The 16,849-nt window shown below is 36.8% G+C and overlaps 1 protein-coding gene across 4 annotated transcripts in view; it reads right to left on the reverse strand.

Annotated features, from left to right (window-relative positions):
- Luzp2 (leucine zipper protein 2) overlaps nt 1–16,849 on the reverse strand; it is a 313,181-nt gene that overhangs the window by 142,477 nt on the left and 153,855 nt on the right. For all 4 annotated transcript variants that reach the window (XM_045145859.1, XM_045145858.1, XM_045145860.1 and 1 more), the window contains exon 5: nt 3,040–3,102. In XM_045145859.1, the coding sequence (XP_045001794.1) occupies nt 3,040–3,102 (63 nt within the window). The remainder of the gene's footprint in view (nt 1–3,039; nt 3,103–16,849) is intronic.

Raw genomic sequence — 16,849 nt, forward strand, 5'->3', positions numbered from 1 at the left:
TGAGATCACAATACATGTGAGACAAGCTCTTTTATTGTTCCATCTATAGGCAGGCACCAGAATCAGAGCAGATGTGGATCCCAAAGCACTTCATTATGTTATGAAATAGTCCATCTTCACCTTTCAGTGTGCTCACTGAGGTGAAAGAGACGCATAGCCATAGTAGAGGGAACCAAAATGGGTTTACTTCATTAAATTTACTAGAATTTTCTGTACATCAGGTGTCATTGGCATTTATTATTTTCTTGTTTGGTTGTTTCAGTCATGAAATCCTGTAAAAAACTAAATCCACATCCTTAAAAATATGTATTAGCACAAATTCTTTTCTTATTAGTTGAGGATGATTAGAAAGATGCTGATCTTCATATTCACATCTTACAGCATCTGGTAAGTAACCATATTACAGAAAATAATTAAGAAGTAGTCAGCTTCACTTTTTAAATATGAAGGTAATATCTAATGTATCTTAAATTCATTCAATTTTTTGAAATTAAATGCAGATTTAAAAGAGCTCGTAGTATATTTTCAGTATACAAAAAGGCTGCCATTGTAGAAAATGTGAATCGTGATGTGTTATGGAGGAAAGACTTATAAATCTGCCCATACAAGAGGAATACTTCTGGCAAAAGATAGTTAAAACCACAAAGGTAGAGAAGATGGCATGTCTTTAGTTTTGCTATTTAGCATGTTTGTGTGCATGAGTGTACACACACACACACACACACACACACACACACACACACACACACAACTGAATACTTTAAAATGGTCATGGAACTTGTTTCTCAAGTACTCATTCAATCACCATCAGTGATTACTGTATACTAAGCACTTTATTAAGAAAAAAAACCTTCCTTTAAGATATATAGCCAAGTTTTAGAGAATTGTTTCTACAATATGAAAGCCCTCCATAAAATAAAACATAAATTTCCAATGAAGTATTGTAGAGGAGATTAAAAATGCAATGTGTAGATACAGAATTCTACATATGAGGAGGTCAAACCTCAGCTACTGTCTATAGGAATGTTTTCCAGGAAAGGGGTGTGCTGTGTAGATCAGCAGCTTCTGGATGCCAGCAAGGACTCTCTTCCTTCAGATGAAGCCAGTTGAGCTTGTGCAGGCAGTGGCTACAGACTAGAGTTTGAACCCCATTTGTATGTCCTAGTGAATCCCTTCCTAACCAACAGGCCCAGTTTGCCACTATAAAATAAGCAGCCACTGCATTTTTCCTAAAAACCTGCAACTTCCAAACATGTGTAAATAAAATACCTTGCCATACCCACAGAGGCCACTGATTATATTTGGGATTATTTTTTCTTCCAAGATCTTGTAGAAAGGCAATAAAAGTTAAAAGGAGGTAAAAATCCATTGATGTTAGAAGCTAAAAGAAGCAGAATAGCCAGTCAGAATTGGGTTAAAGTATATGTTATGTATAAAGAAAAAGACGAGAGAGAAAATCAAGATATCCAAGGAAAGACGTGGTGAGAAACCACCATCTCTTACTGCTGTCACTGGTGGAGTGCTGCACAAGGTTATGGTTACTGTCAGTTTGCTTTCAGTGTGACTATTTCATAGCACCTTGTAGAGATTGACAATGTAATGTGGTTATACCATTATCATACATATGAGAAAGAGTGGATGTTTATATTATTTACTAGAGAAAAATTTCATAAGTTTGTGATCATACAAATACAAGATTACAAAGTAAGCAACTGATTCCACAAGGATATTTAAACGTAAATTGAATGACCTAAACAATCTCTGAGCAGATGACAGTTTATTCTGTTTTTTTAAATATATTTTTTTATTTATTTGCAAGCAGAGAGAGATAGAAGAGAGGCAAACAGAACTGGGCGCTCCAGGGCCTCCAGCCTCTGCACATGAACTGCACGTACATGTGCCGCTTTGCTCATCTGGCTTTGCTTGTGTACTGGGGAACCAAAGTTGGGTCATTAGGACTTTCAGGCAGGCACTCTAAGCACGCCGCAATCTCCCGGCCCATCTTATGCTTCTTAAGTGACTACTCCTAGCTTGACTAGCAAACATAAGCAAAAATAAATTTGATATTTACTGAAAATGCATGTATTAAAGAAAACAAGAACATAAATTTAACCAATTAGAAGAAACCAATAAACGGAATTACAGAATTGTGGCCTTTTGAGCAGGATAGACAAAAATAGCAACTGTACACATGTAACCCATTCACTGTTCTTTTCTCTTTTCACCATGGGACAGCCTGTCCTTTGTGGTCCACCTCAGCTGCATAGTTCATAAATTGCTGTCTGCTCAAGAAATTTCCAGAAACTTATTCTTGTGCCTCATTTTACCTTTGTAACAAATGGAAAGCAAACCAAATGGAAGGCATAGATTAGTTAACTACTTTTTGCAGCATGCACACCAAAAATACAGGAATTGAGGGAAAATGTGATTGTGAAAGACCAATCAAGAAAGATTTGTTAACTACTGATGGTTTGATGGGCATAGTTGGCTGGTCACATTGAAAGGATATAAGGTGTAGAAAGTTGATAGAAGGACAATAGAAAATAAAATAATTGTATAAAAGCAAAAAAAAGTCAAAATAGAAAAAGTATACTTTTCAATACAGTTTGTCCTTATTAAGGCTCAACATGGAAGTAGGCACTGTCAGTTTCTGTTCTGGGTTACATAGTCAAAGATTGTCATATTAATGTCAAAGAGAGACAAAGCCTGTTTTACCCACTTCCCTCTCAAGGTCTGTGATACTGATTAGTAGAAAACACATTTATTAATGAAGTAAAGCTAATTTTATTATTAATCTGAGGAAAATACAGTTGGAAAGGAAGATAGCCTGGAATAACTTGTATTAAGAAATAATCAAATGTATACAATAGACACACAAATATGCACATATAGAATATAGATTGGATGAATTTTCTCTCCATTAACCGGTACCTAAAGGTGAAGTTTGCCTCAAAGTGCTCATTAAGTGTTGTGCCCAACTTATATGTGCATTTTGTATATTATTTGATAAGCAATGATTTCCTAAGATATAAATCTTACTTCATTCTGGAGATCTCGGATCATTTTGCTCTTTCTTTCCACTTCAGTCTTTAAAAAGTTAATCTGAAAGTAAAAAGAACATTATATGGTTATGTTCTAAATAGGTTTCTATGACACCCATTTTTTGGTTATGACTATCTCTTTAATATCAAGCATTGAAAAAAAGAACAATGGAGCAAAGTTTTTATTAGCCAAAACTATTATTGAATTCATAATCTATTTACTGAATATATGTTTTTTAAAAAATATTTTCTGTTTATTTTTATTTATTAATTTTAAAGTGATAGACAGAGAAAGAGGCAGGGAGAGAGAGAGAGAGAGAGAGAGAGAGAGAGAGAGAGAGAGAGAGAGAAAGGGCATGCCAGGGCCTCCAGCCACTGCAAACGAACTCCAGACGCATGTGCCCCCTTGTGCATCTGGCTAATGTGGGTCCTGGGGAATGGAGCCTTGAGCCGAGGTCCTTAGGCTTCACAGGCAAGCGCTTAACTGCTAAGCCATTTCTCTAGCCCTGAAAATATGTTTTAATGTAATATGTGAAATAATTTTATATATGCAACATTCACATTTTTGCTATTTGGCTTTACTTTATAAAAATACACAACTTATATACATATGACCCTATGTATACAAGAAGTAAACAGCTGGTTGACCTGACATTTTCAGCTTCTTAACTGAATCAATTATGTATGTTATGAATTTAATTTTTTATCTAATTAAAGCTCATATTTAGGCACTAGGTTCCTTAAAATATAAATAGGCTCCAGGTTTAGGTGCAACAGTCTCCATTGCTATAATAATCATTTCCCTTTTTCCTGTGGCCTGGTCTCAGAAAATTTGTGAGGTGCTGAAGGTGCTATCCCTGACCTTAAAAGTATGGAATGTTATGTGAAATATCCCAAATAAAATGTGGTACTATCTCTCTCTCTTTTTTTTTTTTTTTCAAGGTAGGGGTTCCCTGTAGCTCAGGCTGACCTGAAGTTCACTATGTACTCTTAGGGTGGCCTTGAACTCATTGTGATCCTCCTACCTCTGTCTTCCACATGCTGGGATTAAAGGCATGTGCCATGACACCTGGCAATCTCTTAGTTTTGATATTCTTAACTCTAGGCCAGTTAAGGAAACTGTGAGGAATTTATATTTGACATAATAACTAAAAGTTCATTATGTTCCGGTTAAGATGGCGGCGTAGGTACCACGCCAAAGCAGCCTAGGGGTGAAAAAGACCAAAAAAACTCAGCAAAATACACACTTTTACTAAAAAGTGAGGTGTATAGGAAATTGAGGTGGCAGCGGAGAAGTAGAAGAGTTATAGAGCATCCAGAGCCTGCATAGGCGGAAAAGCGGCTCCGGCAGCTCGGCCAACCACCGCAGCCGCGGCGCAGCAGAAAACCGCCAGACTCTCGGCTCGAGCCACAAGAAAAGCCAGGTGCGGGATTTTCCCCTCACACTGCGCTCTCCACAACTCGGGAAACGTGAGGGGAGAGCGGCAGCGAGCAGCGGAGGAGCAGACCGCGAGGTAGAAGAACACGTGGAGCAGCGAGACAACCAGAGCAGCCGCGGCTCCCTCCCCTCCCCCAACGCCTGAACCCAGCTCCAGCGAACACAGCAGCGGCCAGGGACCCGGCCACGCCAACTTGGGCTGACAGCGGGACCCAAGCAGGAGCAGAATTCGGCAGCAACATCAGCAGCTCCAGCACCGGTACCAGTGGCCCCAGCAGCAGCGGACCCAGGAGCAGCAGCGGCGGCAGATCCCGCAGCAGCGGCTTCGGGGGGAGCAGCGGCGGTGGACACGGCAGCGGCAGCTTCAGCAGTGGTGGTGGCTCTGGTGGTGGCAGCTACGGCAGCAGCAGAGGCAGCAGCAGCGGCTCGGTTTGCCCCGTAGGAAAAACAAGTGCCCAGCTCCAGAAATCAGAACAGCAGCCCGACGACCCAGGCAGCAACTTGACTGAGACCAAAATCACCCAAGGTAACTGGGATTGCACCAGGGAAGGGTCTCACTTGGTCACAAGCTGACTTGGATCCCTCAACAGACCAGAAATCTAAACCTCTTTGTTGATAGAGGATCTGGTCATTATAATAACTACTCTTGCATACATACTTGGGGCTGTTTTTGATTGAATGTGTACAGTGTTTAGTTAAATTTTAGAATCTACCTGTATTTTATTCCACTCAGCCTGCTTGAATACTCCTATAGCAGGGAAACTCAACGCCTAAGAACATCTTTGTAGATACTCTGAGAGTCTTAAGAGCCACACCTAATACCTTAAGGTCCTACCCTGAAAATATATTACATCAAATCAATTGATACAGCTAAGAATACACAGCTAGCTAGAAAATCCAAGCATTAACTTAATCCAAGATGCAAAAATATATACATTATAACACAAGAAACACTAAAAAGCAAGACAATATAAATCCACCTAAAAGTATTAATGCATCAGAAATGTCCTCCAGTGAGAAAGAGTTAGAGGAAATGCCTAAGAAAGAGTTCAAAAGAATAATTATAAATATGTTCAAAGAGGTCAAAGAACACATGAAAACAATCAAAGAAGAAATCAAAGAGGAAATCAAAGAGGAAATCAAAGGAATCAAAGAAGAGGCAGGACACCAATTTAATGAAATAAAGAAGGCAATACAAGACATAAATAGGGAAATAGAAATAATAAAGAAAAACCAGTCAGAATTATTAGCAATGAAGAACACAGTTAATGAAATAAAAAACTCTGTAGAAAATCTCACCAGTAGGATGGATGAGGGAGAGGACAGAATATCTAAGCTAGAAGACCAGGTGGCAGACCTAATGCAGTCCAACAAAGAGAAAGACAAACTTATAGAAAAGTATGAGTGGGAATTTCAAGATATTCTGGACACTATGAAAAGATCCAATATAAGAATTCAGGGCATAGTAGAAGGAGAAGAACTACACTCCAGAGGCATAGTAGGCATCTTCAACAAAATCATAGAGGAAAATTTCCCCCAAATTGGGAAAGAGGTGCCAATACAGATACAGGAAGCCTTTAGAACCCCAGCCAGACAAAACCCAGAAAGAACCTCTCCTCGCCATATTATAATCAAACTTCCAAACACACACACCAAAGAAAAAATATTGAAAGCAGTTAGAGAGAAAAATCAAGTTACCTACAAAAGCAAGCCCATCAGGATTACAGCAGATTATTCAACACAAACTTTTAAAGCCAGAAGGGCTTGGAGTGATATATTCCAAGTTCTGAAAGATAACAACTGTCAACCAAGGTTACCTTATCCTGCAAAGTTATCCATTCAAATAGATGGAGAAATAAAGACATTCCATGACAAAAGCAGGTTAAAGGAGTATTTGAAGACAAAACCAGCTCTACAGAAAATACTTGATAGAATCCTCCATGCTGAACAAAAGGAAAAGCACACATATAAGGAACCTAGAAAAAACAAGCTATACTCAAATACCAGTTAACAGACGAGAGCACAGGTAGAACCAGTAACACACACACACACACACACAAATGGCAAACATAAATACACACCTTTCAATAATATCTCTTAATATCAACGGTCTCAATGCCCCAACGAAAAGACATAGATTTGCAGACTGGGTTAAAAAGCAGGATCCTACAATTTGTTGTCTCCAAGAAACTCACCTTTCTACAAAGGATAGACATTATCTTAGGGTGAAAGGTTGGAAGACGGTGTTTCAAGCAAATGGGCCTAGAAAACAAGCAGGGGTTGCTATCCTAATATCAGACAGGGTAGACTTTAGTCCGACGTTAGTCAAGAAAGATAAGGAAGGTCACTTTATATTGATTAAGGGCACACTTCAACAGGAGGACATTACAATCCTAAACATATATGCACCTAACATGGGGGCTCCCAAATTCGTCAAACAAACACTATTAGAACTAAGGTCACAGATAACACCAAACACAGTGGAGGTAGGTGACTTTAACACCCCACTCTCATCAATTGACAGGTCATCCAGGGAAAGAATAAACAGAGAGGCATCTGGACTAAATGAGGTCATAGAAGGAATGGACCTAACAGATATATGCAGGACATTTCATCCAAAGGCTGCAGAATATACATTCTTTTCAGCAGCACATGGAACATTCTCTAAAATAGACCATATATTAGGACACAAAGCAAATCTTAACAAATTCAGGAAAATTGAAATAATTCCTTGCATTCTATCTGACCACAATGGAATTAAACTACAAATCAGTAGCAAGAAAGGCTATAGAGCATACACAAAACCATGGAAACTAAACAATACACTACTAAATGATGAGTGGGTCAATGAAGAAATCAAAAAGGAAATCAAAAAATTTATAGAGTCAAATGATAATGAGAACACAACATACCAAAATCTCTGGGACACAATGAAGGCAGTTCCAAGAGGTAAATTTATAGCCTTAAGTGCCTATATTAAGAAATTAGAAGGGTCGCAAGTAAACGACCTAATGCTTCGCCTTAAAGCCTTGGAAAAAGAAGAACAAGGCAAACCAAAAATTAGTAGACGGGAAGAAATAATAAAGATTAGGGCAGAAATTAATGAAATAGAAACAAAAAGAACAATCCAAAGAATTAATGAAACAAAGAGTTGGTTCCTTGAAAGGATAAACAAGATTGATAAACCCTTAGCAAATCTGACCAAAAGAAAGAGAGAAGAGACACAAATTAATAAAATCAGAGATGAACAAGGTAACATCACAACAGATTCCAGAGAAATTCAAAAAATCATAGGGACATACTATAAAAGCATATACTCCACAAAGTATGAAAATCTGAAAGAAATGGATGATTTCCTTGATCTATATGACCTACCTAAATTAAATCAAAATGAGATTAATCACTTAAATAGACCTATAACAAACATGGAGATCCGAAGAGTTATCAATAATCTCCCAACTAAAAAAATGCCCAGGCCCGGATGGATTCACTGCTGAATTTTACCAGACTTTTAAGGAAGAGCTAACACCATTGCTTCTTAAGCTTTTCCAGGAAATAGAAAAAGAAGGAATTCTACCAAACTCCTTCTATGAGGCCAGCATCACCCTGACACCAAAACCAGGCAAAGATAGAACAAAGAAAGAAAATTACAGACCAATCTCCCTCATGAACATAGATGCAAAAATTCTCAACAAAATATTGGCAAACAGAATACAAGAGTATATCAAAAAGATCATTCACCCTGACCAAGTAGGCTTTATCCCAGAGATGCAGGGATGGTTCAACATACGCAAATCTATAAATGTAATACATTACATAAACGGGCTGAAGGACAAAAATCACATGATCATCTCATTAGATGCAGAGAAAGCATTTGACAAAATCCAACATCGCTTCATGATAAAAGTCCTACAGAGACTGGGAATAGAAGGAACATATCTCAATATAATAAAGGCTATTTATGACAAGCCTACAGCCAACATATTACTAAATGGGGAAAAACTGGAAGCTTTTCCACTAAAATCAGGAACAAGACAAGGGTGTCCACTGTCCCCACTTCTATTTAATATAGTTTTGGAAGTCTTAGCCATAGCAATAAGGCAAGAGACACATATAAAAGGGATACAAATTGGAAAGGAAGAAATCAAGTTATCATTATTTGCAGATGACATGATTCTATACATAAAGGACCCTAAAGACTCAACTAGCAAGCTGTTAGAGCTGATCAAAACCTACAGCAATGTAGCAGGATACAAAATAAATACACAGAAATCAGTAGCCTTCATATATGCTAACAACAAACACACAGAGGATGAAATCAGAGAATCACTCCCATTCACAATTGCATCAAAAAAAATAAAATACCTTGGAATAAACCTAACCAAGGAAGTAAAGAATCTGTACAATGAGAACTTTAAAACACTCAAGCGAGAAATTGCAGAAGACACTAGAAAGTGGAGAAACATCCCTTGTTCCTGGATTGGAAGAATCAATATTGTGAAAATGGCAATCTTACCTAAAGCAATCTACACATTTAATGCAATCCCTATCAAAATTCCAAAGGCTTTCTTCATGGAAATAGAAAAAACAATCCAAAAATTCATTTGGAATCACAAAAAACCTCGAATATCTAAAATAATACTGAGCAACAAAAAAGAGGCTGGTGGTATCACCATACCTGATTTTAACCTATACTACAGAGCCATAGTAACAAAAACAGCATGGTACTGGCACAAAAACAGACATGTAGATCAGTGGAACAGAATAGAGGACCCAGATGTAAGCCCAAGTAGCTATAGCCACCTGATATTCGATAAAAATGCCAAAAATACTCATTGGAGAAGAGACAGCCTCTTCAGCAAATGGTGTTTTGAAAACTGGATAAATATCTGCAGAAGGATGAAAATAGATTCTTCTCTCTCGCCATGCACAAGAATTAAGTCCAAATGGATTAAAGACCTTAACATCAGACCTGAAACTTTGAAACTGCTAGAGGAAAAAGTAGGGGAAACCCTTCAACATATTGGTCTTGGCAAAGACTTTCTGAATACAACCCCAATTGCTCAGGCAATAAAACCACAGATTAACCACTGGGACCTAATGAAATTACAAGGATTTTGCACCGCAAAGGACACAGTGAAAAAAGCAAAGAGGCAACCTACAGAATGGGAAAAAATCTTCGCCAGCTATATATCTGATAGAGGATTAATATCTAGGATATACAAAGAACTCAAAAAGTTAAATAATAAGGAATCAAACAAGCCAGTCAAAAAATGGGCTATTGAGCTAAATAGAGAGTTCTCAAAGGAAGAAATATGAATGGCATATAAGCATCTAAAAAAATGTTCTATGTCACTAGTCATCAGGGAAATGCAGATTAAAACTACATTGAGATTCCATCTCACTCCTGTCAGATTGGCCACCATCATGAAAACAAATGATCATAAATGTTGGCGGGGATGTGGAAAAAAAGGAACCCTTCTTCACTGCTGGTGGGAATGCAATCTGGTCCAGCCATTGTGGAAAACAGTGTGGAGGTTCCTAAAACAGCTAGAGATTGATCTACCATATGACCCAGCTATAGCACTCCTAGGCATATATCCAAAGGACTCATCTCATTTCCTTAGAAGTACATGCTCAACCATGTTTATTGCTGCTCAATTTATAATAGCTGGGAAATGGAACCAGCCTAGATGTCCCTCAACAGATGAGTGGATAATGAAGATGTGGTACATTTATACAATGGAGTTCTACTCAGCGGTAAAGAAAAATGAAGTTATGAAATTTGCAGAAAAATGGATGGACCTGGAAAGTATTATACTAAGTCAGGTAACCCAGGCCCAGAAAGCCAAGTGCCACATGTTCTCTCTCATATGTGGATCCTAGCTACAGATGACTGGGCTTCTGCGTGAGAATGAAAATACTTAGTAGCAGAGGCCAGTAAGTTGAAAAGGAGACATAAAGGGTGGAGAAAGGAAGGGAGGAGGATACTTAATAGGTTGGTATTGTATATATGTAATTACAATGATTGTAATGGGGAGGTAATATGATGGAGAATGGAATTTCAAATGGGAAAGTGTGGGGGTGGGGAGGGAGGGAATTACCATGGGATATATTTTATAATCATGGAAAATGTTAATAAAAATTAAAAAAAAAATTTCATTATAGCAAAAATAACTAATATAGTGGATGGTACATTTAGTATAACTAATTTTCAACTTTTAGTAATCACAGTTTAGAAAAGCAAATAGGTACATGTGAAAATAATGGTCTTAATATTTAATTATATATATATGTATATATATATATACATACATACATACATACATACACACACACACACACATATATATATGTATATGTAAATATATATATATATATATATATATATATATATATATACACACACACATACATATGTATGTATATATATATATGAAATAGACTTTTTATGTAGTACTAGACATGAAAGCCAGGGTTTCTTGCACAGTGGGTAAGCCCTCTACTTCAGAGAAGTATCTCTGCCCTACTATACTATTAATGATATAAATTACATTTCATCATGAAATTTTTCTTTGTGTTAGCTTTTTGTCAATTTATTAAATATTTGCAAGAGGAGAGGTGGAGGGAGGGAGCAGGAGAAAGAGATAGAAAGAAAGAGAGAGAGATTGAAGAAGATAGGCACTTTAGGACTTCTTGCCATTGTAACAGAACTCCAGAGGCATGTGCATATATAGCTTTACATGCATACTGGGGAATCAAACTCAGGCTGCCAGGCTTTTGAAAGCCAGTATCCTTAAGTGTTGAACCATCTTTCCAGTCCTTAAATGTGTATTTGAAGTGCAATGTGTATTGTGCACTGAGAGCTCACATCAATTTGGTCTAGTCATATTTTCATGGCTTAGAATTTCATGTAGTATACAATTGTATTCTTAAGTGTCTCCTGGAATGAGGAAAGGGGCTTATTTATTTGGCTCATCATGGAGGTAAATGGTCCCTTTGACTAGATATCAAGTTGAGGATGAGTTTTTATTATTGGCAGCGTTACAAAATGGTTATTATTGAAATATTTTAAACATAAAAAAGAAAACAGAGTGTGGAGAGATTTTTCATCACATAAGCACAGTTGAAGCACAAGCATGCTGACCATAGTTCAGTCCCAGCAGACAGGCATTGTAACCATACCTGCCACCCTAGTGCTGGGGGGTGGGGGTGGTGGTCTGAAAAGGATCAACAGGGTTCACTGGTCAGAGTCTAACAGGAAAACTGCAGCTCCCTAGTCAGCAAGAGAATGTCTCAAGGAAACAACTCAGAAGAGTGACACAGGAGGACGCTGACCGTCTATGGCTTCCACACTGGTAGCATGGGGCACGCGAATCTTCACACCTATGTCCCCACACTATACTGTGTCCCCTCACAAAAACCACAAAAAAATTTAAAAAGTGAAAAAGAAGTAATATGAAAAATACCATTTTTTTCTCTCAACATAGGATAAACAGATTTGTTTTGGGAATTTTTCAGAGTTTTTTTGATAAAGGAAACATTATAGACACCATTACAGTCCCACTACACTGACTTTGTTTTGCATAGGGAAGAGACCACTGTTGTAATGTTGACACCTGTTAGTATTATGAAGATTTTAATTGATGTGCTTATTATATATTCCTACATAAAGTAAAAATAATGTTTTTATTAATGTTTTATACATTTTAAAAATATTCTTGCATTTGTGATATATCCAGGATCATTTATGTGATACAAATTTATGCTATCTGATCAATTTTTATAGCAACCAACTTTAGGTTTCTCATACCAAATTAATCAAAGCAGAGAGAATTACTATAACTGAGAGATTCCCAAATACAGTGGTATAAATTCAGTGGCGCATGTGTCTGTTGTTAGTTTGTAGGAGCTGGAGGCCCTGGTGTGCCCATTCTTTCTCTCAAATAAATAAAAATAAAAATATTTTAAAAAAGATTTTAGAGGGAAAGTTTTAGCTTATTCTTATTTTGAATAATATTAAGTTTCATTTTCTTATAAAATGCTTTGTTGCTGAGCTATATTCCTCTCATATTTAATGTGTTCAGCTTTTGTAATTAGAAGATCTTTAATCTTATCTTTTACCTTTTTCTGCGTTTGAATAATATGATAACAGAGTTCAAAAAATATTTATTTAGTTAGTTGAGATAGAAAAAGGGAAAGAAAGTGGGGCAGGGTAGGGAGAATGGGAAAACCAGGTCCCCTAGCCACTGCAGATGAATAATAGACACATGTGCCCTGCTGTGCATCTGGCTTTATGTGGGTACTGGGGAATCAAACCTGGGGCTTTTGGCTTTGCTGGCAAGTGTTTTAAATGCTAAGCCATCTCTCTGGACTGATATTATTTTTTTGCCATTCTTAATTTTGATCTAGACTCTTAATTTACTGATTAGACTACATGGAACCATTCTAGCATTCCTGATTCATTATTGTAAATAACCTTTATAATGTCCTGCTACAGTCAGTTTTATAATGTTTCATTTAGAACTTTTACAACTATGCTCATCAAAAATATCTTATTACCACATTTTAAAAATTTCTTTGGTCCATATCTGGGTTTGTTTTCAAGGTCATGCTAACTTTGTAGCATGTATAATAATAACTCATTTTTTATATATTTACTTTTTGGAATAACTTAACAGAATTTGCATTATCTCGTTACCTTTCAAATATATTCTAAATATAAAACCATCAATTTTCACTATATATTACCTTGGCATGTATTATTTTAATTAATATTAAGTATAAATATAGTTTTTATTTCTAATTAATACATCTATTACTAATAAATATATTCTATCTTTCACAAAATTAAGAAATTATTTGACAATTATGAATGATTAATATTATTATAGCAAGTCCAAATAACTGTGTTCATGTCAAAAATATTCTTTTTTTCATACTTCCTACTTTATATATTTAAAGTGTATAATGTGCTGATATGATATACATGTACATTGCAAAATTATTATCATAATCATATTAATCAATATGTTCATTACTAGTCCTGCTTTACATTAGTTTCCCAGAACTTGTGTATACAGTAATTTAAATGCTGTATCTTTTTTCAAAAAAAATTATTTATTTATTTGACAGAGGGAAAGAGGCAGACACAGAAAGAGAGAGAATAGGTGTGCCAGGGCCTAATGCAAATGAACTCCAGATGCATGCATCCCCTTGTGCATCTGGCTTATGTGGGTCCTGGAGAATTGAATCGGGATCCTTTGGCTTTGCAGGCAAGCACCTTAACCGCCAAGCCATCTCTCCAGCCCTTAATGCTGTATCCTTATATTGACATCTCCACATTTCCCTCATCCTTCAGTCCCTAGCAACCCCCATTCAACTCTGTTTGTATGAGTTTAACTTCTTTACATTCCATATGTGAATAAGATAATATGAAATTTGTCTTTATGTGTAGCTTACTTAATTTAGCATCATGATCTCCAGTTTCATAAGTATCATTGCAAATGGCAGGACTTCCTTTTCTTTGTGAGTAAAGCATAGTTTACTGTACATACAGTTTTATATCCATTATTTGTCAGTGGATACTTGGCTACTGTTAGCAATGCTGCAACAAATATGGATAAGCAAACATTTCACTGACATAATGATTTCCTTTCTTTTGATTGTAATTTCATTACTGAGCTTGCTGCATCATGTGGTTCTATACCAAGTGTGCAAGGATTCCTTTTTTCTCCAGCTCCACTCTAATACATAAGTGTATCATCTTCATTTTTATAGTATTCACTTTATTTTCATTTTAGTTGTTTTAGTATTTTTATTTATTCATTTGCAAGCAAATGCAGGGGGAAGACAGTGAGAAAGAGAGACTGGGCATGCCAGGGCCTCCAGCCATGGCAAACAAATTCTAGATACAGGTACCACTGTGAACCTGGCTTTATGTGGGTATTGGAAGGTTGTCAGGCTCTGCAGGAAAGTTCCTAAACCACTGATCCATCTCTCCAGCCCTGTTGTTCTTGTTTTTGTGTTTTTTTTTTTAAAGAATTATATATTTTATTTAGGGCCCAGTATTTATTTCCATAATATTTCAGTAGAAGCTTTGTGTACATTCAAAAAATATAGAAGCTTGGCTAGAGATGTAGCACAGTTGGTTGTATGATTGCCTACCATGTACATAATCCTGGATTTGTTCCTCAGTAACATAAACCCAGGAGTGGTACATGCTTGTATCTCTGAACTCTGGAAGTGCAGAAGATAAATGTATATGGCCATCCTTGGTGAAATACTCTGCTAATATCTAGTTACCTACCTAGTGATATGTATCTATACTAATATATATATTTATATATAGAGAATTTAGTAGGCTTATGTAATATATTTAAACTATTACATTTGTTTTTAAATATTCAGCATATCATCTGTATTTTTATTATTTATAATTGGATGGACATTGAAGCTGTACTATTTGTTTGATTACCTTTTGCGCTAATTTTGGGTGATCTCTGTCCCAGTATACAAAGTCTTTCCTGGTTATGTCTTTGTTGGTCAAGTCTGTTTGTTTGAAAGTGATTAATATTATTCCCAGTTATTTTTCTTTGAGTTATTTTTAAATATTTTCTTAGTCTGCTTATTTTAATATACAAAAAAGTTTTAAGTTTAGGACTCTTTTGTACATTTTCCTATTTCAATTTTAGTATTTTTCTTTTTTAACAACATGCATTCTTTTAAAAATTATTTATTTATTTGAAAGTGAGAGAAAGAAAGTTGCAGATAGAGAGAGAATGAGTGTTCCAGGGCCTCCAACCATTGCAAACGAATTGCAGATGCATGTGCCACCGTGGGCATCTTGCTTACGCAGGTACTGGGGAATCAAGCCTGGGTACTGAGGCTTAGTAGGCAAGCTAAACCCATCTCTCCAACCCTAATATTTAGTATTTTAACTCCTTTATAAACACCGAGTTAAGGGAATAGAAAGATTGTAAAAGCCACAGGGTGGAGGGAGTATCCTCAGGCATTGCCCACCCATGCTCCACAGAGAAACTGACTGCTGTATTCATCCTTCAAGGTTAACATCAACAACCTCACTGAGGAGGACCCTCAGTGGAATGGGGAAAGATGATAAGGTGAGGGGAATGGGACTGTGGTAGATTAATTGGATGCTCCCCAATATATTCAGAGTTTTATTAGTTTGTAATTTATATCTGCAACCAATTGGCTGGAGGAGTATCACTGGGCAGATTTTAAGGTCCAGCCCTAAGATGTGGTGATAGATTTGGAATACCTGTCTAAATATGCAAAAAGCCTGAGTTCTACCTGGAGTTTCTGAAATTTGACACTGTGTGGTATAGCATTTGGATTTTTGGCTTTTCTCTGTTTGCTTGTACCTATAAAAGCTGGCCAGCTTCTTCTGCCACTATGGACTTTCCCCTGGATCTGTAAGCTTCAGTAAATCCCTTCCTCTATAATGGTGGTGGTCTGGAAGTCTGCTATAAGGACCAACACACAATTTGGTCATACAGTAAAGGTCATAATTAATTTTTAAAAAAATCATGAAAAAAGTTAAAAACTGACAACACAAATGTTGGTGAGACGTAGAGGAACCAGAAGTTTCATGGACTATTGGCAGACTACAGACATGTAACCACCAACAAAATCGTTTAGTAGGGGTGATGAAACCAACCTCCCCACCCCACAGGCACACAATTTCACTACGAGGCCCTTAACCCAGAAGAATGAGAGTTATGATCAGAGGAAGACTTGTACATGAGCCTCCATCCCTGTTTTTCACATGACACTCCACAGTAGAGGCCAGCTCCAGCACATCAGTAGGAGGACATCAGTCTTTTGCCTAGAACAGCAATGGTCTCCTGTGATACAGAGTAATTAACTATAAATAGGCAGGATGGAGGGAGCTCAGAAATCCTATGATGAGCAAAAGTGCTAGCACATGAAAGAGCAGATACCTTATGAATCCATTCGTAGATAACTCTAGAACAGGCTTCATTAATTTCAGGTAAAAAAACATGGAATTATTAAATTATTAAATTGTAACAAGTTGGGAATGGGGAAGGAATAACATGGGGGAGGGGGTCATGAAGGAACTTTCTAGGATGCAGTGTCTTTCTTTATATTTTTATCTATTCATTTGCAAGCAGAGAGAGAGAGACAGCAAAAGAATGGGCACACCAGGGCCTCTAACCAATATAAACAAACTCCAGATGCTTATGTCACTATGTGCATTTTGCTTTATGTGGGTACTTGGGAATAAAATTCTGGTTGTTAGGTTTTTCAGGCAAGTGCCTTATTGCTGAGCCATCTCTACAGCTCACAATGAGTTTCTTTCCTTTTTTTTTTTAAGAATTATTTATTT

The sequence above is a fragment of the Jaculus jaculus genome, chromosome 3 (assembly GCF_020740685.1).
Source record: "Jaculus jaculus isolate mJacJac1 chromosome 3, mJacJac1.mat.Y.cur, whole genome shotgun sequence".
NCBI classification, from domain to species: Eukaryota; Metazoa; Chordata; class Mammalia; order Rodentia; family Dipodidae; genus Jaculus; species Jaculus jaculus.